Raw genomic sequence first — 25,211 nt, forward strand, 5'->3', positions numbered from 1 at the left:
GAGTATAGACTGCAGTTTTAGAACCACCAGAGTACACATGTATAGTTATAATGAAAATAGATTTATAATTTTCATCCATTTTTGCTCCATATTAATCATGCCTGGGGGGGGGGGGGGGGGGGGAAGAGAAGTCGGGAGAGACTTATTGAACAGTTTTTGAACCTAGTGTCTCCTTATTGGTAATTAGAAAATGCAGACATACTATTAGGTCAGAGTTTCATGGTTGTACATTTGTATCATGGGCCCAGAATAAAGCTGCAATCTGTGAATTACACAAGGTCATTCAGAACCATCCACAAGCTCCCCCGCACTGGAGCCAGTGGATAACCCTCTGGTGCCTTGAATCATCGATATATGTCCGAATGAGGCTGTGGCTCATTCCCCTACGCTCGGGTGGAGTCAGTGACGCCACTTTAAGCGCCGCTGCTGTTGAGCTCTCAGTGCGGTCGCTGCTACCATGGAAGTGCAGTTCGCTCCGTTAAGACCCTGGGATGATTTCATTTTGGGTTCAGCCCGTTTCGCCCAGCCGGATTTTCGAGATTTAACAAAATGGAACAACCGAGTGATCAGCAACTTGCTCTATTATCAGAGTAACTACTTGGTCATGGCTATCTGCATCTTTGTAGTGATCGGGTAAAGGAGCTCGTTTCTATCTGGGCCTGCAGCGTTCTCATTGTTTCAAACTAGTCGTGTATTGGAACAGCTGCGTAATGGGATGGTGTATATTAATGTGCACCCATTTGCTCACATTAGCTTATCAAAGTTTTTTTTTACTGAAGGCATCGACACGCCTGCATTTGTGTAAATGTTGTAATGGCTTAAACGACAATTTTATAATGCTTGCATCAGCAAGTTTTAATATCCAGATGCAAGGGACTGTTCAGCAGGGGTAACTTCACAGCCGAGGAATGCTCAGTTTCTGTTTGCTGGTAAACGAATGGCTACAACGTTTAAAAAGCATTTGGATAGATACATGAATAGGAAATGTCTGGAGGGGCATGGGCCAGGAGCAGGCAGGTGGGGCTAGTTTACTTTGGGATTGTGTTTGACATGGACTGATAGACCCTTTGGGCCAATTTCCATGCTGTATGACTGTGAATTGATTCTATGAGGATCTTAAATTCAGGTGACCAATCTTTGGCCAGATTGCTAAACCCTGGAAACTGGATCAATTTATACATGCATGGGAAATGGCCAAATTGTTTTGACTGAACATATTAAGAGAAAAGTGTAACACTTTGTAATGTTTTCTGAATTTCTATGTGGTTCTGTATCATAGGACAATATTTTAATGCAAATACTGGCAAATTAGGATTTAATCCTATTTCCTCCAGTCTATTGTAAGAATATTTTTGCCTTTTTTTATTTCTGCTCTTTTTAAAATTCTTCAGAACTTAAAATCAATAGGCTAAATTAACATAATTGTAATTGATACCTTTCAGTCAATTCATTAATCCAGAAATTGTTTTAAAACTGAACCATGAAATCCAGCTCCACTTGTGCTTGCTGACCTACGTTTGCTTCTGATAGTATTGTTTTTAAAAAGTGTTTGTTCTTGTTTTTAAATCTCTCCATAGTCTTACCATTCCCTGTGTCTCTAACCTCTGGCTTCTTTCCAAGCTATATATCTACCCTACTCTAATCCTGACTTCTTGAACATCCCTGATTTTAATCATTGTGCCATTGGTGGTTGTATCTTCAAATGCCTAGGCCCTGAACTATGGAATACCTTCCTTACATCTTTCTCTATCTCACTGTCCTCTTAGAGATACTCGTAAATAGCTACCTCTTTGACCCGTTTGAGAACCTAGAGTGCACTTATGCGAGAGACTGTAAGATGCAGGAGCAAAAGCAGCCCATTGACTAGCAGAGCAGAGTCAAATGAGAACGTTGTTTGATCTGAGAGCTGTAAGCTTCACTTTCCTGCCTTTCCTCCATCGTGTTCAATTTCCTTACAGATTAAATATCTATCTCAGCCTTGAATATACTTTTAATGATCCTAACTCTACAGACCTCTTTGTTAAAGATTGCTACAAATTCACTATCCTCAGAGAAATGTCTCTTTATCTGTTTTAAAAGGTGGGCCCCTTTATTTTCAGATTATGCTCTCTGGTCCTCTATTCTCCTCGAAGGGGCAACAACCCCTCCACTTCTAACCTGTTCGGTTCCTGTAAGAATCTAAATGTCCCCTGAGAAACCTAATGTTTCAACGTGGCCTAACCACTTTTGAAACACTGCATTAAATTCTGGTCTCCCAGCTATAGGAATGTTGTTGTGAAACTTGAAAGGGTTCAGAATACATTTACAAGGATATTTGCAGGGCCAGAGGGAGAGCTTGAACAGGCTGGGGCTGTTTTCCCTGGAACATCGGAGGCTGACGGGTAACCTTCTAGACATTTATAAAATCATGAGGGGAATGGCAAGGGTGAATAGCCAACGTTTTTTCTCCTGTTAGGGGAGTTGAAAACCAGAGGGCATAGATTTAAGGGGGGAGGGGGTGAAGGTTTAAAGGTGACCTAAGGGGCAACCTTTCATGCAGAAGGTGATGCATGTATGTAACGAACTGCCAGATGAAGTAGTGGAGGTTGGTACACTTATACACAACCAGGTGCTTTTTAAAATATTATATGAATAGGAGTGGTTTAGAGGGATATGAGCCAAGTGCTGGCAAATGGGACTAAATTAATTTAGAATATCTATTGTGCATGGGCTAGTTGGACTGAAGGGTCTATTTCCGACCTGCATGTCTGACTCTAATAAAATCACTTTCTTCTAAACTGAGTACCGACCCAAGCTACTCAGCCTTTCCTCACAAGGCAGCCCCTCCATTACTGGTGTCAGTCCAGTATATTTTCTCTGGATTGTCTCCAGTGTATGTTTCCTTCGGTAAATTAGATTAGATTTTGGATTAGAAACACTGTGTTCTCAATATTCCAGCTGTAGTCTGACCAGTGCATTGTAATGTTTTTGGAAGACTTTCTACTTTTTAATCTCTGCTCCTTTTGAAATAAAGGCCAACATTACATTTGTCTTCCCTGTTACATGCTGATTTTGGGTGCTAGCCTTTTGAAATTTATGCGCAAGGACTCTGAAATCTGTCTCTCTGGTACAACTCTCTGCTGTTCTTCTCCCACTTAACGAATATACTCTGTCCACTGGTTCTAACACATTCCATTCTTGTATCCATTCAATTTGTGCACATTGGAACACCATGCAGGGCAATATAAAATAGCCATCCATAAGTACAGAAAAAGTTTGTATGTTGGATCTTTAGAATTACGCCCTTGTATGGGATTGTGTTTGTATGTTGGATATTCGTAAATCGGAGACTCTCTGTACTCAGTTTCTTCATTGTTCCTGCAAAATGCATAATCTTACACTTTACATTTTTTTATTCATCTGTCACAGCCTTCCCAAATTGCACGCAATTATCTTTCAAGTGACCACCTTCATTTCAAGGAAGAATGCTTTCAGATTCATGCACATGACACCTGCATAGTAAGGCACTTCATAGCTATTAATCATATTGGTATTTTAGAAAAATCTAATATGCATCACTGTTTTTTTAAAAAAAAGACAATAATGATCTGATGCTGACAGAGAGAATTTGTTTTTCTTCCCTTAACATGGATTCTGTCATGTGATACTACTTGCCTTCCCACTTGTTTTTGTCATTTGAAAACTTAGCTGTAATACATTCACTCACTTTTCTTATCCAAGTAAGTGACCTATATTGTGAATAATTGCCCAGTACTGATCTGTGGCACGTCAACTTACAGATGGCCATCCTGAAAATGTCCCCCTCTAACAATTTTCTGTCTTCTATTTTTTAGCTAATCCCCTATCTGTGCTCATGTACTACCTCCAATATAACGGGTTCTTATCTTATTAAGTAGCTGAACATAGTATTTTATTGAAAGCTTTCTGAAAATCCAAATATGTTACATCCACCGTTCCCCTTTACCTATTCTGCTAGTTACTCAGAGGTAACTTTCTCATGCAGAGGGTGATGCGTATATGGAACAAGCTTCCAGAGGAAGTGGTGGAGGCAGGTATAATTACATCATTTAAAAGACATTTGGATAGTACATGGATATGAAGGGTTGAAAGGGATAAAGGCCAAATGCTGGCAAGTGGGACTAGATCAGTTTAGGATATCTGGTTGGCATGAACGTGTTGAACTGAAGGGTCTGTTTCTGTGCTGTATAATTCTGACTCGATAACTATTAAATTTGTCAGGTATAGTTTCTCCTTCATGAAACCATGTTGACTCTGTTTCTTCATATGTATTTCTAAATGCTGTGCTATTGTATCCTTTATAGTAGCCTCTAATGCTTTCTCAATAACGTACATTAAACCAACTGGCCTAAAGTCACCTATTTTTGATTCCTGACTCTTTTTAAAACAAAGCTCTTACATTGATGGTAATAGTTGTCCAACCCTCTGAGACTTTTCCAAATCTAAGAATTTTTGGGCAAATTACTATCCATGCATCCTCAATCTCTGAAGCTGCTTCTTTTAATATCCTAGGATGCATCCCATTGGGTCCAAGGGACTTGTTGGTTTTTAGCCCCATTACTCCCTTAGCATGCTTTCTCCAGTGATTGATTTTTTTTTGTGTATTTATTCCCCCTCCCCTCATAAGAAGATCTGGGGTGTGTATTTGTTGAACCTAATTTCTTGGCTTGCTGACATATTTTGTTTTAGAATTTCCCTGTGTCTTTGTTTTAGGATGTTAAAGCTATATTTAAAGCAAGTTCTAAACTGTTAGCAGTAAGTTATCATCTTTTCCAGAGTGCTTTTGTAGTGATGCATGTGAGTTTATAAAATGTATTAGCAGATTCTGTATCTTCACTGCAAGAATCTGAAAGCATTCTTCCTTGAAGTGATTCAGTGGCCACTTGAAAGATGATTTCATGTCATCAGGAGAGGCGGTGGTAATGTCACAAGACTAACAATCGAGTGTCCCTAATGTGGGCATGGGTTCAAATCCAACCATTGCAGATGGTGAAATTTAGACTTCACTAAAAATCTGTTTTTTTTTAATTAAAAAAAAATCTTTTGAAACCAGAAGTCTAATGGCAAGTGTGTTGAATTATGATTTTAAAAACCCACATAGATCATTTAATGTTCTTTTTAGGGAATCTATTCTCCCACAGTTTAAATGTGATTCCCAGACCCAGAGCAAAGTGGTTGACTCTTGACTGTCCTCTGAAATTTCCCAGCAAGCTACTCGGGTTCAAGTGCCATAATAAATAGGCCCAATGTTTAAAAAAAATCAGAAATAACTGGCATGGCGTGGCTTGTTAATTTTGAACCAAGATGCTGTATTACCTGAGATTACTTCAGATTTTGCTGTTAGAGTATGCTGTATTCCATGTTTTATTGATTTCTCGATCCTGGCATCAAACCAATTTCTTAAGGCAGAAGTGGTGTTCTACAACATTTTTGATTAAACGTTGAATTTTCTTTTCCCCTTTTGTGAAGGCACTGACCACCGTTCAGTATCACGTTCTTGAGGAAACAGTCATTTTTTTCCTAGGATAGAAAAGTTGATATATTAAAATTTTAATTGGAATGTTGACTTATGCAGCAGATGTTGCAAGTCAGTAATTTAAAATAAGGCTCATTGAACTAATTGTCATTGTATGTTGTTCCAAACTAAATTCGGTGAGAATAGTTAATTCAGCACACTGAAGTATTGAAATTTGACCTTTTTTTTAAAAAAAAAATTCCGTTCCATTGAGTCAAACTAGTCCCACAGAAGGGCCATGGGCATTTTTAGCAATTCACTAAAATGATGTACAAATAATGAATTGATTCAATTCACTTTCTATGGTAAAACAGATGCGTTTTACTATCAGTATTTGAAACACTCTCTCGCTTAATGACTTCTTCTGCAGTATACAGTACTACAGTAGCTGGAGAACAAACTTTGGTATTTCAATTACTGACAGTTAATCTAATATCAGTGGTAGGACAATTATTGGGAAGAAAAGGGATATGGTTAATCTATACTTTGAAGCAAGAATTGATTGAGGATAGTCGTCATGGATTTGTGAATGTCTATTTGATTAATTTTAATTGAGTTTTTGGAAAGGTGACTTAAATATATTGATTAAAGGTGTGCATAAAGTTAATGTGGTTTGCATAGACTTTAGGAAGGTCTTTAATAAGATCGCACATTACAAGGTTCATGGGATTGCAGGCAAGATAGCAAACTATATCCAAAATTGGTCTCCAAATAGAAAGGAAAGCGTGATGGTGAGGGTTGCTTTGCTGGAAACCTGTGACCAGCAGTTTAACACAGGGATTAGTGCTACAACCCTTACTGTTTGTTATGTATATTAATCACTTAGATGTAAATGTAAAAGGTATAATTTAGTAAGTTTGTAGATGACAAAAATTGGTGTTGATTGTGTGAAGGATTGACTCAGGCTAGAGTCTGATATTGATCAGCTGGTAAATTGGGTAGAGCAATGGCAGATGGAATTTAACTAGGAGAAATTGAGGACTGCAGCTGCTGGAGATCAGAGTTGTGTGGTGCTGGAAAAGCTGCATCCAAGGAGCAGGAGAATGTGTTTTGGGTAAAAGCCCTTCATCAGGAATGAGGCTTGTGGGGGACTGAGATAAATGGTCGGGGGGGTGGGGCTGGAGGGGAAATTAGCTGAGAATGCATTAGGTAGATAATGGATAGATGGGAAAATTGATGGACAAGTCAAGAGGGGTGCTGAGTTGGAGGTTTGGGATTGGGCTAAAGTGAGGCAGGGGAAATAGGAAACTGATGAAATCCACATTAATCCTGTGTGTTTGCAGTGTCCCAAAGCAGATGAGCTGTCCTTCCTCCAGGCATTGAGTGGTTAGGGTTTGACAATGGAAGAGGCCCAGGACCTGCGTGTTGTTGAACTGTTCCGCCATAGGGCAGTGGGGTTAGTTGGTGCACGTGTCCCAGAGGTATTCTCTGAAACAATCCACAAGTTGGCGTTCTGCCTCCCTGATGTAGAGGAGACCACATTGGGTGCAACGGATATAGTAGATGATATTTGTGGAGGTACAGGTAAATTTCTGTTTGACGTAGAAAGATTCTTTTGAGGCCTTGGACGGAGATGAGTGGGGAGGTGTGGGTGCAGGTTTTGCACTTCTTGCAGTGGCAGGGGATGGTGCCAGGAGAGGGGGGCTGGCTGGGGCAGTGGTGGATCTGGCGAGGAATGGTCTCTCGAAACTCTGATAGGGGTGGGGAGGGAAATATATCCCTAGTGGTGGTTTGTAGGTGGCGGAAGTGGCAGAGGATGATGCAATGTATATAGAGGCTGGTGGGTGGAAGATGAGAGCCATGGACTTCTGCCCTTGTTGCGTTGAGGGTTGGAGTTCAAGGGCGGATGTGGATGAGATGTTGAATTTAATTCTGGTAAGTATGAGGTGACAAAGTTTGGGAGGCTTAATGAAGGAAGGATATACTCAATGAATGGTAGGTCCTGAGATAGTACTGACAATTAAAGGGATCTTGGTGTACAAATCCATAGATCCCTGAATGTGTCAACACACAATGGTGCAGAAGACATAATGGACGCTTTCTTTCATTAACCAGGGTGAGAACATAAGAAGGAAGTCTTGTTTCAACATTATAAAACATTGTTCAGGCCATAGATGGAATACTTTGTGCAGTTTTGGTTGCAACAGTATTGCAAGAGTGTAGAGGAGATTCAACAGGATGTTGCCTTGGATGAAAAGTCTGAGTATTGAGAAGCTGGGTGGGCTCTGTTTGCTTTTCCTTGGATCAGAGGAGACTGAGATGGGATTCAATTGAAGTACATAAAATTTACAGGCAAATAAAGAGTAGATTGTGAGAACTGTTGCCTGGTGGCACATCTGACTAAGCTCAGAGTTCACAAGTTTAAGGTGAGAAGTAGTAGTTTAGGAAAGATCGGAGGAAAAATTGTTTTCACCCAGAAGGTGGTGGAAGTATGGAATATGCTGCCTGAGGGGGTGGTGGAGCAGGTCCACTCAACATTTTAAGAAACATCTGGAGGAACACTTAAGATGCCAATGTATAGTAGACAATGGATCAAATGCAAGTAAATGAGATTAGTATAGTTTGGTTTAGATGTGGTGGGCCAGAGGACCTGTTTCTATGCTACATGAGGCTGACTCTATAACATTTGCCAAAACTCAATTAGCAGAGTAGCCAAAATATTGTTGACTCATGGTCCGGTTGGACCTAAGCGCTTACATTGCTCAGTGCAATATCAATAGTCTGGTGAGAGATATGATTTTATTATGTACTTTTAGTATCTGGATATCAAATGCTACTGGTAGTTTTTGAAGAGTTTAAAAAAAGTCTGGGTCAGATTGTCCTTCAAGAACTGACCTAATCCTGTACCTGACCAAATGGGTGACAGCAACACACTGGAGTGTTGAAGGACTAAGGTGTTTATTGATTACAATATGTAGGATGAACATTTTGAAGGCTGTTAGCTTGTTTACATTTCAAAATAATTAAGGATTTTCTTTAGTTTAGAAAATCTATAGATAGGAGCAGTTCAGAAGAGACCTGATTTGGATTTGGGAGAATGCATATTTGTCTCAGAAGACTTGGTTAATTTCTGTACTGCATCTTTTGGTACATGCTGCTACTACGGAGCATTGTTGGTGGAGGAAGTGAACATTTGTAGAATTTTTTTTTTATTTCAAAAATATACTTTATTCATAAAATAATTTGGTGCCAATCAAATGAGCTGCTTTGTCCTAGGTAGCTTTGCACTACACTCATCCAAGCAAGTGAGGTGTATTCTATCACACTTCTGACATGTGCCTAGTAGGTGATGGCTGAAAAATGTGTTGCTGGAAAAGCGCAGCAGGTCAGGCAGCATCCAAAGAGCAGGAGAATCTATGTTTTGGGCATAAGCCCTTCTTCAGGAATGCCTGATGATGGGCAACCTTTTGGGGACTCATGTCCTAGCTTTTATCCTGTTTGTATAGTCAGTGTTTATATGCTTTCACCAGTTCAGAGTTTGATTAATGGTAATCTTCAGAATATTGATAGTTGGGATTAGGCAATGGTATATCCAGGGCAATGGTTGGATGCTATCTTGTTGGAGATGGTCATTGCTTGGCATTTATGCTGTCACTATTACATGTCAAAATAAGCCTGGATATTCTCCAGGTCTTGCTGCTTTTGGACATGGACTACTTAAGTATGAGGAGGCATAAATGATGCTGAACATTGTATAACCATCAGTGAACATCCATACTTCTGACTTTTTGCAATGTAGGGTAGGCCATTGATGAAACGGCTGAAGGTGGTTGAACCTAGGGCACTACCATGAGGAACTGGATGGCTAAGAACCTACCCCTGAACCTGAAGACCTAGGATCAAGTCCCCTCTACCCCAGAGATGTGTTGTAGCATGTTTTATACGAGTTGATTTTAAAAGTAACTACTGAGAAGTTCTTGCAGAGATGCTCTGGAGCTAAAATGACTGATTTTTCCAACAACCTCAACCATCCTAATTTGCACCAGACCTAACTCCAACCAGCAGGGAGATTTCCCCTGACTCCCATTGACTCCAGTTTTGCTAGGGCTGTTTGGTGGCACATTCTATTAAATGTGGTCTTGATGTCAAAGGCTGTCACTCTTGCCTTCCCTCTGGAATCTCTCTTTTTTTCCATCTTTGTAATGAGGTCAAAAGTTGAGTGGTCCTCGTGGTACTCTGAGTGTCTGTGAGCAAGGTATTGCTAAGCAAATGTTTATTGAAAGCACTGATACCTTCCATCACTTTATTAATAATTGAGAGTAAACTAATGGGGCAGTAAGTGGCTGGGTTTGATTTTTATCCTACTTTTGTATATAGGTCCTACCTTGTTGGGTAGATAGCAATGTTGTAATTGTACTTGGAACAAGCTGGTGTGGGTACAGCATGTTCTGGAGCACATGTCTGCAATACCATTGCAGCGATGTTGTTTCATCCATAGCTGTTCAGTATCCAGTGTCTTCAGTGAGATTGATCATCCACTTGGCACTCCTGACTGAAGATTATGGCAACTTTGTCATCCTTCCCTTTGCATGATATGCTGGGCTCCTCTGTCCTTGAGCATTAGGATATTTGTGTAGTTTCCATGTCCTGTAGGTTGATCCCAGTGCTGTTTAGGGAAGGAATTCTAGGATTTTGACCTAGTGACAGTGAAGGAACAGCACTATATTTTCAAATCAGGATGGTAAGTGGCTTAGAGAGGAATATTTGGTGGTGTTCCCATGTATCTGCTACCCTTGCGCTTCTGTATGGGAATGGTTGTGGGATTGGAAGGTGCTGTCTCAGGATCTCTGGCAAATTTCTGCAGGGCATCATGTAGACAGTACATGCTGCTGCGATCGATGGTGGAGGAAGTGGATATGAAGGCTTCTGTCAGTATTGTTCATGCCCACAAGCTGCTCAATAAAATGGATGTTGCCTTTGGTATTCATGACTCGTTTCAGCATTGTGACCAATCGGCAACCTGTCACTGGCTGAATCACACTCTATACGTGCCCCCAGTGCTGATCCATCTACATATAACCTCCTGCTCTGCTTGAATTAAAACAGCAGTGTAACACAACATATAATAAGGTTCGAGAATCAAGTTACTGAAAATGAAGCAATCCCTCCTACAATCCTTGGTTTTAAAGCAATCCTTTACCATTTCGATCAAAAATACTTAGCCACATTGTGAAGACCATACCTTTATGCCTATCTGTTGTATTCTCCACTGGATTTAACTCCAGTAACAACTTCAGAATTGACTATTGGGTGCTGAGCATTAGTATCCAATATCAGCCTCTGATAATTTAATCTTTCTGCTTAAGGAAGATTATGAAACTTCACTCTGTGAATGCTTTTTATTGCTTGATATTGGTCTATTCCATGAATTACCAGAAATTGTCAGGGTCAGTGGACATCCCTCACACCCTTTATTCTGTTTCCTTCAATAATTTTGAACTTCCTGTGTAGTTGATCTGGTCTTTAACATTTTATCTGCTTTACTATGCAAATAACCTGTCTTTTCTAAGAAATGTCTGTAAGCTAGCCAAAAATGGATCGTTAACATGTTATCTAATAGTGTCATAATCTGGAAAATTGAAGCTGACATTTCTAAATTAATGTTATGAATAATAAAGACAATGGCAAGACTGCAACAGATCAGACACACAGGCATTCATTGTTTCCAATGAATTAGTTTGCCAGAGATAGATAATGAATTCAGTGCTGTGGAATGGCAGGTGTTGGTGTTTAGATAACTATCAATAGATAATTTTCCACAAATGGGCATTTCAAAGGATTAGTTTGTGTTTCTTGTCCCTACAATAACTACTTGGTTATATGGTGTTTGAGAAAACTGTTTGTCAGGATATCACCAGATTGAAAATAACTCAGTAAAATTTAAAATTTTAAAAATTAGATTGTACTCAATTACTGGAGGGTAGAAAAGTACTGAAAGTACTAAATCACTTGTTTAAGAAAATGTGCTGTATTTGAATGCCATATACTGACAACAATGGTCTGAGGGGACATGGTGGTGATTAGTGCACTAGGCTTTTCTTGGTATTTGTTCCCAGAGCTCTGTTCCATGTTGTGTGAATGATTGTTATCTGCACACTCAGATTACACAATGATATGCCCACATTTCCTTGATCTTTGACCCATCATTAAATCTTCTACCAGCGAAACTCAATTTGAAACTCAAACATGGAAACCTCCATCCATAATTGTTCAAAGGAGATGTGGGGAAGTAAAACATTGTTTCCATTTTGGGAAGTAAATATTGTAATTTTTGAGTTCTTACAAACTTTCTCATCTGAAATCTACTCTGTATTTGCTGTTGTTTTTTTTTCATTTTAGTCAAAGTAAAATCCTTCCTTGATTATAAATTCTTCAGTATGCCTTGTGTTTTTAAAAGTTCTGAATTTTGAGGAAACTGGAGTGTACATTCCCGTTTGGGAAATGGACAGATTAGGTGCAATTTTGAGTCTAGCCCATAGGTTGCATCCATAAATTTGGCTTACTTAATCTTTTTAAAAAAAATTGTCAATGGCTAGACTAGCATTTATTGCCCATCCTTACTGGTTTTTTTTTTAGGTGGTAGTGGGCTACTTTCTCAAATTCATCAGTCCTTCGGGTTCAGAGACTATCACAGTACTGTTAGGAAGGGAGTTCCAGATATTAATTCACTGACAGTGGATGAACAGCAATTTGTTTCCAAATCAGGATGGTGGTTTGGAGGGAATTTGTAGGGTGGCTTTGTTCCCATGCATCTACTACCCTTACTCTTCCAGTTTGGAGGTTGTGGGTCTGGAGGATGCTGTCTAAGAAACCTTTGGTGAGTTGACAATCATCCCTAACTCTTTTTATTTGTGTGCAATTCCTTGGTAATGTGAAAACGCAGCTGATTCTAATTTGTGATGGTTACAATAAGCACTGAATCTTCATTTTACTTTGTAAAATAAAATGGTTTTCTCTCCTACAGTGGTGGTTCCCCTTTCTACACCCCACCCTCATTTTCAATTAATGTGCTGCTGTAGTACTTTTCCAAAATAGCCTACAATGATAGAGTTTTGTATAACTTCAGGTTTTTTTTTTAGTTGCTTGAGATGTGAGTTGAGAATAGTCAGTGGTATGCATGCAAGTTTAAACTGGAGCCCATTGACAAACCTTGTATTTAAGCTTAGCTGGGTAAGGTTGTAAACATCCAAGACTTATTGGTCAAGCAGTTTGTCAGCGTGGGCAATGAAGAGGTGAGGGATAACGTATAGTTGAATACCATCAGCATCTATATAAGAACTATTGCTCCACTCTTCTTTCCATCCATCTGTGGCCAGTCATCTGTGTACCAGACTGAGTAAATTAACCCAGATGGCTGAAAGCATAATCTTCAAATGCAAAACTTTTAATTCACAATGTGCTGAATATTCGCTGTGTCTAGTGACTAATTATTCAATTATTGGGTGGATCACCCTTCTGGTGCTGGAACATGTGATTTAGTGAATAAAATTGTAGTTGAAACTCATCCAAGGAGAGGACCTGCTAATGCATTCCTTATTACTTTCCTCCAGATTACATTTTTAAACTGGAAATGGTTTGTTCTTGCTCCTTGCTTTCACCAAAAAAAAATTCTTTGGTGGTGACCAAAGGTGGAATGGGGAGGAGATTGAGAGAAGTTTTGTTGTGTAAATACTAGCGTTTATAAGAATGAGAGCTGGACTTTATGAAAATCCTTTAGGGTATTTTGTGGTAGATGCTGAAAGGATGTTTCCACTCATAGGAGAGACTAGAATTAGGCGATACCATGGTTTAAAGGCGTCTCTCTAAGACAGTGGTGGCAGAAGGTTGGAGGCTTGTGACCAGCGATGTGCCACAAAGATACTGGGCCTACTGCTTTCTGTCATTTATTTAAATGATTCCGGTGTGAATATAGGAGGTATAGTTAGTAAGTTTGCAGATGACATCAAAATTGGAGGTGTAGTGGACAACGAAGAACATTATCTCTGAATACAATGGGATCATGATCATTTGGGCCAATGGGTGGAGGAGTGGCAGATGTAGTTTAATTTAGATAAATGTGAGGTGCTGCATTTTGGAAAGGCAAATCTGGGCAGGACTTGTACACTTAATAGTAAGGTCCTGGGGAGTGTTGCTGAATAAAGAGACCTTAGTGAAAGGTTCATTGTTACTTGACAGTGGAGACGCAGGTAAATCAGAGCATTGAGTATAGGAGTTGGGAGGTCATTTTGTAGCCGTACGGGACTTTGTTTAGGCTACTTTTGGAATATTGCATGCAATTCTGGTCTCTCTCCCCCTCTCTCTCTCTCTCTCTCTCTCTCTCCCCCTCTGTCGGAAGGATGTTGTGAAACTTGTAAATCTTTTCTGAACATCTTCATGGATGTTGCCAAGGTTGGAGCATTTGAGCGAGAGGGAGAGGTTGACTGGGCTCGGGCTGTTTTCCCTGGAGTGTCTTTGTAGAGGTTTATAAAATTTTGGGGGGCATGGATAGGTAAACAGACAATGTCTTTTCCCTGGAGTGGGGGAGTCCAGAACTAAAGGGTTAGGGTGAGAGGGGAAAAATTTAAAAGGGACAACTTTTTCAGAGTGATGTGTGTATGGAATGAGCTGCCAGAGGAAGTGGTGGAGGCTGGTACAATTCCAACACTTAAAAGGCAAATGGATGGGTACGTGAATAGGAAGGGTTTAGATGGCTATGGGACTAGGTTAGGTTAGGATATTTGGTTAGCATGGACTGAAAGGTCTGTTTCTGTACTATACATCTCTATGACCTTTGGGTTTGCTTTGCTGGTGTCATAAAGTCAGTGACTCCAGACCCCATGATGTCTCATGGAATCAGGTCAAATTGGACAAGAAAATTTGTGTTCTGTTTAGCCGATTTTTAAATCTATTTTCCTTCATGTTGAACACCACTTGCAGGAAGCACTGAGGGTGATAAGGGTGCAGAATGTATTGAGGCAGGGAACTTCAATGTCCACTACCAAGAGCAACTCAACGGCAGCAGCACTACTCATCCAGCTGGTCAAGTTGTAAAGGACTTAACCATGAAACTGTTTGTGTGGTCAGTGGTAAAGGAATCTACAAGTGGAAAAAACATATATTTGAGCTCTTACCAATCTGGAGGGTACTGTTCATTGTGTTGTGACAGTATCACTCTGCTCAAGGATAGGTTATAAACAGATCTAGCAACTCTGAGCTGGTTGTCCAAGAGATGCTGTAGGCCATCAGCAGAATCATGCCCCAGTAAAATCACATGACCTAGCATATATCCTATTGTACAATTACCATCAAGACAGGGATTCAACACCGGCTCAATAAAGAATGCAAGGAGCAACAGCAGTCATGTCTAAAAATGAGGTATCAACATGGTGAAGTTACAAGACCAGACAAATAGCAGGCAGTTGAGTCAAGTAGCATATGCAGCAAGTGATGGAGAGGGTTAAGTGATTCCACCTTCAACAGATCAAATTCAAGCTTTGCAGTCCTGCTGCATCCAGTTGTGAATGCTGGTGGACAATTTAGCAACTCACTGGAGGAAGCTCTACAAATATCATCTTTTATCAATGATTAGTGAGTCATTAGCACAAGACAAGGCTGAAGCATTTTGTAACAGTCTTCAGCTGCAATGAATTCTCTAGCGAGAAAATTGGACCATTGTCCCATGACCTTCAGTGGAACTGCCATCGCTGAATCCCCTACCATTTAAATCCTGGTGGTACCATTGACCAGAATACAAATACTGAAACAGTAAGAGGAGGTCAGAGGCTAAGAATTCTGAAGTGTGTAACATACCCCCCCTCACCACCACCACCACCACCAAATCCTGTAAGGAATGTGGAATCTTGATACCATTCAGGACAAAGTAGCTGGCTTGATTGGCACCAATTCCAAAAATGTCCACTTGATTAGATTAGATTACTTAGTGTGGAAACAGGCCCTTCAGCCCAACAGGTCCACACCGATCCACCGAAGCGTGACCCACCCATTTCTCCACCATTGATGCTCAGTAGCATTTGTGTAGTATCTACAAGATTCAGCAAGGCTCCTGAAACATCAAGCCCACGACCACTTCCATCTAGAAAGACATTGCTACAGATACATGGGGACACTACCATCTGCAAGTTTACCTCCAAGCCACACTCATCCTATCTTGGAAATACTGCCATTGCTTCAGTGCCACTGGATCAACATCCTTCAAATATCTCCTAATAGCATTTTGGGAGTACTAATCCAAATGTACTGCTGTAATTCAAGAAGGCAACTCCCCACCACCACCACCTCAAAGATAATAGCATTACTGCTTCAGAGTGCCAGGGACCGAGCTTTGATTCCATCCTCAGGTGACTGTGCAAATCCCATACAGACATTCTCCCCATGTCTGAATGGGTTTCCTCTCATAGTCCAAAGATGTGTAGGTTAAGTGGATTGGCCATGCCAGTTTGCCTGGAGTGTCCAGGGATGTGTGGGCAAGGTGGATTAGCCATGGGGAAATGCAGGGTACAAGGATAAGGTAGAGGGTTGCGTCTGATTGGATCCTCTTTTGAGGGTCAGTGTGACCTCTGTCGGCAGAATGGCCTACTTATGTGTTTTAGGGATTCTATGAACAAAGTTGGGAAATAAAATGCGGGCCCAGCCAGTAACACACTTCATGATTTTTTTTTGTTAAATTCTTACAATACTCATTTAAAATAGCTTAAAATATAGTTCAGATATTTGTCCTGCCTAAAAGTAGGCAGATTTCTGTTTGTGACACGTTAATGGTGCTAGAGGCTTGAATTTTGGGAATTGCTAGAACATGCGTAAGAAACCAAAAACTGAGAGGTGCAAAGTAGGGTTGACTCATAACCCATTTTATTGATGTCACACTTTGAGGAGGAATGTAAACGCCTTTTGAGAGGAATGATTCTCCCAAAGATTTTAGTAATTGTGGTCATCCAGTTATGAGATGATTGAAGTTGGGACTTGAGCCTTTTTTTAAAAAAAAAAGATGGTTCGATCAAATATTTTAAATCGTTAAGGGTCTGGACAGAGTACTGTAGATGACTAGAAATGGTTTTCACTCAAAAGGATTGTGACCAAAATAGAACACATTTTCTAATTCTTGGAAAGTGAAAATTCTAGTCACAGTGCTGTCCAGAGTTGTTAGTCTGTAATGCACTTCTTTTAAAAAAAAAATTACTGGTTAAGTTTCCAGGACAAATGTGTATAGGAACATGTGAACCAAGAACAGAAGTAACCCATTTATTCAACCTCTTGAGCTTGCTCCATCATTCAACAAGGTCATGGCTGATCAATTTATATTTCAACTCCAAAACCCTTTTTGGTTCCCTAAGTTAGCAAGAATTAGGTAAGGTGTGGTGGCTCAGTAGTTAGCACTGCTGTCTCACCACCACCAGGGACTTGGGTTCGGTTTCACACGCAGGCGACTATGCAGACTTCACGCAGATGTTCTCCCCATGGTTATGTGGGTTTCTGCCTGGTGCTCGAATTTCCTGCCACAGTCCCACATGTGCAGGTTAGGTGAGTTGCCCATAGCTCACACATCTCTGGACACTAAGTGGATTAGCCACAAGAAATGCAGAGTTACGGGGTGGGGGGTTAAGGGGGCTCTGGTGGGATGCTCTTCAGAGGGCCAGTGTGGACTTGATGGGCCGAATGGTCTGCTTCTGCACCATAGAGTTTCTATGATTTCTGATTCTACGAATCAGTGTAACATGGTTTACACTGCACATGATTCTCGTCTTATCTATTTAATATTGTCCACTTTCCTGTTATCTTACTTTGCCTTATTTTTAAGCTTCTTTTAAAGTACTGAGCTAACGTGATAAAGTTGTGATGCATTGTGGATATTGAAACATGTAATGTGGCGAGAGGCAGCAATCAGCAGAGCCTTCAGACTTGCTGATTATGGAAAAGCCATTCAATCTTGAATCTTCTTGGCTCTTATGAGTTGTGATACATTGGGTCATCTTAAAGTGGAAACCAACCCTTTGGTCCATTCTGCCTAGATATCCTAACCTATTCTAGTTCTGTTTGTCAGCACTTGGCCCATACCCCTTTTAAATGCTTCATATTCATCTACCCATCTAGATACTTTTTGTTTAAGATGTTGTAATTGTATCAGCCTCCTCCGCTTCCTCTGGCAGCTCAATCCATACACTCCCCACTCTGCATGAAAAAGTTGCCCCTTAGATCTTTTTCCCTCAACCTATGCCATCTTGTTCTGGACTCCCTGACCCCACACCAAACCTTTTGATGGTGAATAGCTAAGGTCTTTCTCCTATCTATGCCCCTCATGACTTTATAAACTGCTATAAGGTCAGTCTCTGACACACTCCAGGGAAAATAGCCCCAGCCTATTCCGCCACTCTCTCTCTAGCTCACTCCAAGGCCACTTCCTAATAATGAAGGCTTGTGTGATGGAGTCATTCTGATTTTTCTCAAGTCACTTAATCTTTCTATCATGTGAGAATATTGTGAAATACAAGATTAGATAAGATTGTATGAAGTTAAAGATCACACCATACTAGGTTATGGTCCACAGGTTTATTTGGACATACTTCTGAGTAAACCTGGTGTTTTTTTTTATTTTTTCTACCCCAGTCCAACACCAGCAGCTCATCAAGATTGTATGAAATAGTTTTATTCAGTAATATCATGTAATCAGTCAGGAAAAAGTTATCTGGATGTTGTGTAGTTTATCTGAATTGTAAAAGTATTGGTGTCAAATGTTCCCCAAAATATGAATTGACTGTTTCCTTGTGTATGGTGTGATGTGCTGAACACTTTAAAGAGGTAATCAAAATGTTGTCTGCATGGTGTTATAAAGTTATAGGATATTTTCCTGTCACATTAATATTATTGTACAATATTGTTTTGAAGTATAATCTAACCCTTTTGGTGTTTAATGGTTATGGTTGGGCCACTTAAAAACAAATACGGCATCACTTTTTATTTTTGTTGCTGCTCTTCATTTGGTGACCTCTGCTGCATATGTCAATGATATTTTTAACCAGAGTCGTCGATAGGCTTTATCACTTTTTACTATGACCTTTTATGTAATTGTATAAATTTGTTCATTTTTGAATGGGGGATAAATGTGAATGATGAAGAGGGCAGAGAATAAGCGGATTGGACATGGGTGAAGTCTGCCATTTCTCTCCTTGCTCTGACTGTGGGGCCTGGCCGGGAAAATCTCTTGACCTTTGATACAGAATGGTCAAAGAGATTGAAAGAACCAGATTCCTTACTTCTACTCATAATCTGTTCCTACGTATTTTTTACTTTTGAACTGCAGGAAACCAATTAAATAGTAGACTCGTCCAAACCAGTTCATCACTTAATATTTAAAATTTAATAAAAAGCTGTTAAAGTTAATTTAAACTTGACATTTTGACAAGAACCTGAGAGCATTCAGATTGACAGCTTTGTTTTAATTCAATGAAAGCAAAAAGGAGTAGCAGATAACAAAATCCTGAGATCAAATTACAGAATAGACTGGTTAATTCTAATGAGTACCAAAACTGTGGAGTGACTTTTCTGGAGGAACAGATATATTGAGGATCAGCTGGGGCACAAGCCATTATAGATCTAGCATCATGCAATTAGAGAGGGCTAATTTAATCTCCTTGTAAAGAAACATTTTTTGGAAATATTGAAAATAGTATGATTTTTCTTTTGAGCACGAGAAAAATTTTGGTTCAATCGCAAATGAGGATCTTCGATCTAAGCTAAAGCAATCATGAAAGTACGAGGAAGAGGCCAGTGGTGGATTGAAAAAATCTGTTAAGATTAGATGGTAGATGGGTGATGACCCGTGTTTAAAGTAATGTTTGGTTTTCAAAAGAATATATTTGCTATGAGGCTAAAATATCCAGATGATGGTGAATTATTGCAATTCTACCTCCTGAGGGCTGTGGAAGTTTTTAGTCATTTTAAGGTCAAGATAGAGATTAACTAGAAAAGCTGTCACTATAATATCCAGGCTTATGGAAATAATGTGGGAATCTTCCATTGAGCTAGATGATCAGCTGTGCTCTAGAATGGTGGAGCAGGCTCAATGGCCTGAATGGCATATTTGTGTTTTTATGTTCCTAATAAGGAATATTTTATTCTTGGTGAACATTCATGCCTTTTTTCCCCAAGGCAGTCTAAGATCCAACTTTGACTCTCTGTTATTTTACTTTTAATTTTTTTTTTCACTGTTGGCAGGTTTCTGAGCCCCTTGGAGATCATCCTTGGAGGAGCAGTGGTAGTGCTGATATTCATGGGTTCCATGTGGGCTTCGGAAAATAAAGCGGCTATTGGTCATTTCAAGCGTCGGTACCCCACAACGTTTGTCTTGAGCATCTTGCTGATGAGCTACTTTTTCATTTCCATTGTCGGGGGAGTGATGGTTTTCTTGTTTGGAATCACTTTGCCGTTGCTTTGTAAGTAATGTCTCTGTCAATTTAAAAGTGATTAAACCCAGGCAAATGACATCTCCGTGCAAAAAAAAAACAAGATTCCTGATCAGTTTGAGAAGCTGTGAAGCAGAATACCTTTGTTTCTTCTTTTATTGAGTTGGCTGATCTTAGAGTTCCTACGATGTGGAAACAGGCCATTTTGGCCCAACAAGTCCACACTGCCCCTCTGAAGAGTATCCCACCCAGACCTATTCCCCTATCCCTATTACTCTACATTTTTCCCTGACTAATGCACCTAGCCTACCCCATCCCTGAACACTGTGGGCAATCTGGCAGGCCAATCCACCACATCTTGGACTGTGGGAGGAACTGGAGGAAACCCCCACAGACTCTGGGAGAATGTGCAAGCTCCACACACAGTCATCTGATGCTGGAATCGAACCCTTGACTCTGGCGCTGTGAGACAGCAATGTTAACCACTAAGCCACCATGCTACTATCATGTGCTCCAGTGGGAGTGTTGAAACTAATGTTAACCAGGCTTAGAGCTTCTGTCTGTTGTCATGGGGCAGCATGGTAAGTTCAGTTGTTAGTACTGCTGCCTCGCAGGGAAAGGAACCTCAAGTGACTTTTGTTGGTGTGGAGTTTGTGCGTTCTCCTGTGTCTATGTGGATTTCAACCAGGTTCTGTGGCTTCCTCCCAAAATCCAAAGATATGCAAGTTAGGTAGATTGACCATGCTGAATTACCCATAGTGTCTAGGGATGTGCAGGTTAGGTGGATTAGACATGGGAAATGCAGGGTTACAGTGTTAGGGTAGTGTGGTGGGCCTGGGAAGGATGCTTTGAGGGTCAGATTGTGCTTGATGGGCTAAATGGTCTGTTTCCATACTGTAGGGATTTTATTATTCCATTAATCAATGTGGGAAGTGCATTATAAATCTGATTTTTCCCATCTAGAACTAACTTTGTGAACGTTTTGAATGCGTTTAATATACAATGCATTTTTATTTAAGCCAGAAACTAACTGAATGTGCATTCAATTTAACATTTTTAAATGTTATTTCAGTGATGTTTGTACATGCTTCTCTGAGGCTTCGTAACTTAAAGAACAAGATTGAAAACAAGATGGAAGAGGTTGGACTGAAGAAGAGCCCAATGGGTATCTTTCTGAATGCACTTGGTCAGGAACAGGAACATCTCTCTAAATTTGCAGATATGTTGGCAGCTCAAAGCAAAGACAAATAAGGAACTGATTATTAATATAGTTTGCATCTTTAACTTGGTATATGTTGTGCAGTATTCCTGGAATAACATTTTGCAATCTGCATACACACTGATATGATGTGCAATTGTCAAGAATCCCAAAGTAAAAATGGGTGTTATTTTGTTTGCAGAGTAAAATGTATTGTAGAAGACAAACATTTTGATACAGTGCCAGACATGGTTTTTTTTTGGCTTTATGTATTTTTCTTGGGTAAAGTAACTGCTAGCTAACATGCCACTATTACAATAGTTCCTCTGGATGACATGTATTCTTGAACAATTTTTATTGTGGTGTTGAGTTTGATTTTGTTAATTAAAGTTACTGTTTTAGAGTTTAGGGATATATTCTTAAGATACGTTGTTCATGGGTATTTAAGAAATCAGGATATATAAGCCTGAACAGATGATGAAAAATGGAAGAACTGTATGACCCCTTCACAAGTTTCCAATTGCTGTTTCTAATGTAGAAAGCTCCACAACCTTCTGTTTGGTATGATTTTACGTTAGAATATAAATGTTTTATGTTGGGTTTTTTTTTTGATTATAGGTATATGGGGAAATAATTTATCTTTTGTAATGTGTATTCAGTTGACTTTGAGGCCTGCCATTAACTGGAATAGCACAAATCATTGCAAAACTGGATTCACTCCTATATCGAAACCTCCGAAGCCACACCACCAGGGAAAATGTCAAGCACATGCAATCTCACTCAATTTTACCAAATCTACTAAGTTTGGGGAAAAATGAATTTAAGAAAAACATGTCTTTTGGGAGCTCAGCTCATTTACTAATGTAGCTATTGCAGTTGCGTAACTATTTTACAGCTGCTAAGATGTTTGGCAAACAGTTGTATGTGGTATTTAACTCTGCAGGTCCAAAGATATGCAACATCTCTTGCATGCAATAAAGGCTACTTTAAATTGTTTGTGTTGCAGTTGAAACTTTATTAATAAAACTGCTGTCAATTTAAAAAAATTCACAACAAACTGGAGCTGTGTACATTTATCCCAGATGAGGTAGACTGCATTTACTGATTCATAACATACTTCCACTTTTGTTTTTTTCTAGCTGCTAAAATTAAGAAAGATATTGATATCTCTGTATAATACTTCATTAGTTTGCTGTTTAATGCAAGTATCCCAATTGTCATGGCAAGACTGGATGACTTCTGCCTGTAAATTTCCATGCACTTTAAGATTTTAAAGCTGGCAATACCCTATGTACATAACATGACTGTTGCATTTCTGCAACCTTGCACTATAGAAACTGCTATTTAAAAAAAAAAATCACTAAACCCAATCAGTAGGAAGTTCAAATTATCCAAGCAGAGTCCACAATTCATCAGAGAATTCACATTATCCAAGCAGAGTCCACAGTCATAGCCAATTTGAATTGACAAAATGTGCATTATACCAGAATGACCTATACTACTCCCTTATTAGTACTGCCTATTTTCCACTCTTGAAAACATCACCTGACTTCATCTTTACTGAAAGGTTTACTCTTGTCTTTGGTATCCCATCTAACTCCACACTCTGTTTTGAGCTCATTCAAAGCTCTACCGCCCCTGTCCTTACTTGCACAAATTTCTGTTCAACTACTGACCTTGTGCTTTTTGTATTAGTGTGGTTTTATGACCACTTGCATGAGTTTGGATTCACGATAGACTGCTCAAGGGAAAACAAAACCAGGTGTTATCTTTAGGCTTGGTCTTTTTAATAGACTTTTTTTTCACACATTCAGACTCAGTACTATGATGCATGGGTATTCAAATGTTTGCCAGATCTGTTGTTATCTTCTGTTATTGGAAGCCTATTCTATAAATAATACACAATGCTAGTGAATGTACTTCACATGTTTCTAGATGTTTTCAAATCAACCCGATCAAAGATGTTATTGCACACTTCTCGAGCATGTGGAACTTGGACCCAGGTCTCCTATCTGAGAGGTAGAGATACCACCACTGTATGACAAAAGCCCTTTCCACTTGTTTCTCCCTTTGAATTATAACTCCTCCACTTTGTTATTTATGCCTAGTGAGAATATCATTGCAGAATTGCATCAGGGTCTTAAAGTCTTTATGTTGGTTCTTAGTCAAGCAATATTTCAGTTTTAAAATTTTCACTTTTTAAAAAAAAAATGGCCAAGGGCTTAACTGCTTCTTTAACACACTCCAGTTCCACAACTCTATATCTGCACTGACATAGTTCTGATCTTGAGCATTCCTTTTTTATTTGTACTGTTCTAATAATGGTAACTGTCATAAAGGTAGGCCATTTGGCTCCTTGAACCTGCTCAGCCGTTCAATAAGATAATAGCTGATTTAACTTGACATTCCCACCACTCTCAAAGTACATTTTTGAAATATATTAAAAAAATTTCAACGACATTACAACCCTGCCCACCCCTGCTTATCAAGAACCTATTTATCTTTGCCTTAAGAACTGAGTTCCAAAGACTCTTGACCATCTGTGAGAAAATATTTCTGTTCAGCCTTGAATAGGTGATCCCTTAATTTTAAAGTGACTCTGAATTCCAGGTTCTTAAGAACGATCTTTTCTACGTCCACCTTTCCAGACTCTTCAGGAATTTGTGTGTTTCAATCAAGTTATGTTTTGCCCTTCTAACTCTAGTATGCCCTTCTCAACTCCAGTGGATACATGATTTGGAGATGCTGGTATTGGACTGGGTGTACAAAATTTAAAAATCACACAACACCAGGTTATAGTCCAACAGATTTAATTGGAAGCACACTAGCTTTCGGAATGTCCCTCCTTCATCAGGTGATAGTCACCTGATGAAGGAGCGATGCTCCGAAAGCGAACGTGCTGCCAATTAAACCTGTTGGACTATAACCTGCTGTGTGAATTTTAACCAGTGGATACAAGCCTAGTTATCTCCCCTTTCCTCATAACTTAATATCCACATTCCAGATATTAGTCTGGTAAATGTTCTCTGAAGTGATTCCAATGCATTTAGTTCCTTCCTTTGGCCGTAGTCAAGATATGGTCTCCTCAAAGCCCTGTAAACCCGAATCAGAAGTTTCTTTGTTTTGTATTCTTTGGAATAAATGATAATATTTTGAGTTTTTTAATACTCTCTTGACCTAAATCGTAATCATCAGTGATCCATGTACTCTGACACTGAGACCCAGGACCTCCATAATCTATATAATTTCTAAAAATTCTTCCTCAGAAATAGATTACTTCACAATTTCCTGTCATGTACTCCACTTGCCAGGTCATTGGCTATTTGCTTAACCTATCGATGTGCCTTGTAGCCTCCTGATGTCCTTTTTACAACTTATGTTCTTACCTATCTTTGAGGCACCCAATTTACCAACTATATGTTTGGTTCCTTCATCTAAGTCATTTGAAATAAATGTTAAAGCATTGATGAACTAGCACTGCTACAGCCAATTTTTTATCAATGCCAATAAACTATCCCTACACTATGATCTCTTTATTTTCAGCAGTGACATTTATTGTGGAACATTATCAAATGGGTTCTGCAAATCTAAGTTCATTTACCAGGTCCCCTTTATCTGAAGAACATGCTACTTATTCATAGGCCTCCAATAAGTAATTTAAATATGGTAACTAGATGCTGAGCCTTTGGAGAATGCAACTGGGTATTAATAACAAAGAACAGGGAAATGGCAAAAATTTTGAACCAATGTCTTGCATTTGTTTTCATGGTGGATGATACTATAGATATCCTAAAGATAACAAATAAACAAGTTCTAATGGGAGGCAAGATCTTGTAGGCGTCTCTATCATGAAAGACAAATTATTTGACAAACTAATGAAACTAAGGACAGGCTAGTCACCAGGTTCTCTCTTCAAGAAGCAAGGGAGATAGAAAGCAAGAAACTATAGATTGATTAGCCTGATATTTGTTGAGAAAATGGGAATATGTGCTCAATCTCAATTTTTCTTTTATATTATTTCCAGAAGCTTTTTATTATGTTAAAAGATACAACTACTTGGCTTTATGTAGTATTTGTATCTTCA

The 25,211-nt window shown here is 39.4% G+C and overlaps 1 protein-coding gene across 1 annotated transcript; it reads left to right on the plus strand.

Moving 5' to 3' along the window:
• Nucleotides 1–414: 414 nt before the first annotated feature.
• LOC140483839 (PRA1 family protein 3-like) lies at nucleotides 415–22,123 on the plus strand. The gene is made up of 3 exons (XM_072582528.1): nucleotides 415–633; nucleotides 19,742–19,959; nucleotides 21,002–22,123. Exons 1-3 carry the CDS (start codon nucleotides 458–460, stop codon nucleotides 21,178–21,180), a joined length of 573 nt encoding a protein of 190 aa, XP_072438629.1. The 5' UTR covers nucleotides 415–457; the 3' UTR covers nucleotides 21,181–22,123.
• The last annotated feature ends 3,088 nt before the right edge of the window (nucleotides 22,124–25,211 follow it).

This window comes from Chiloscyllium punctatum, chromosome 12 (genome assembly GCF_047496795.1).
Source record: "Chiloscyllium punctatum isolate Juve2018m chromosome 12, sChiPun1.3, whole genome shotgun sequence".
Taxonomy (NCBI): Eukaryota; Metazoa; Chordata; class Chondrichthyes; order Orectolobiformes; family Hemiscylliidae; genus Chiloscyllium; species Chiloscyllium punctatum.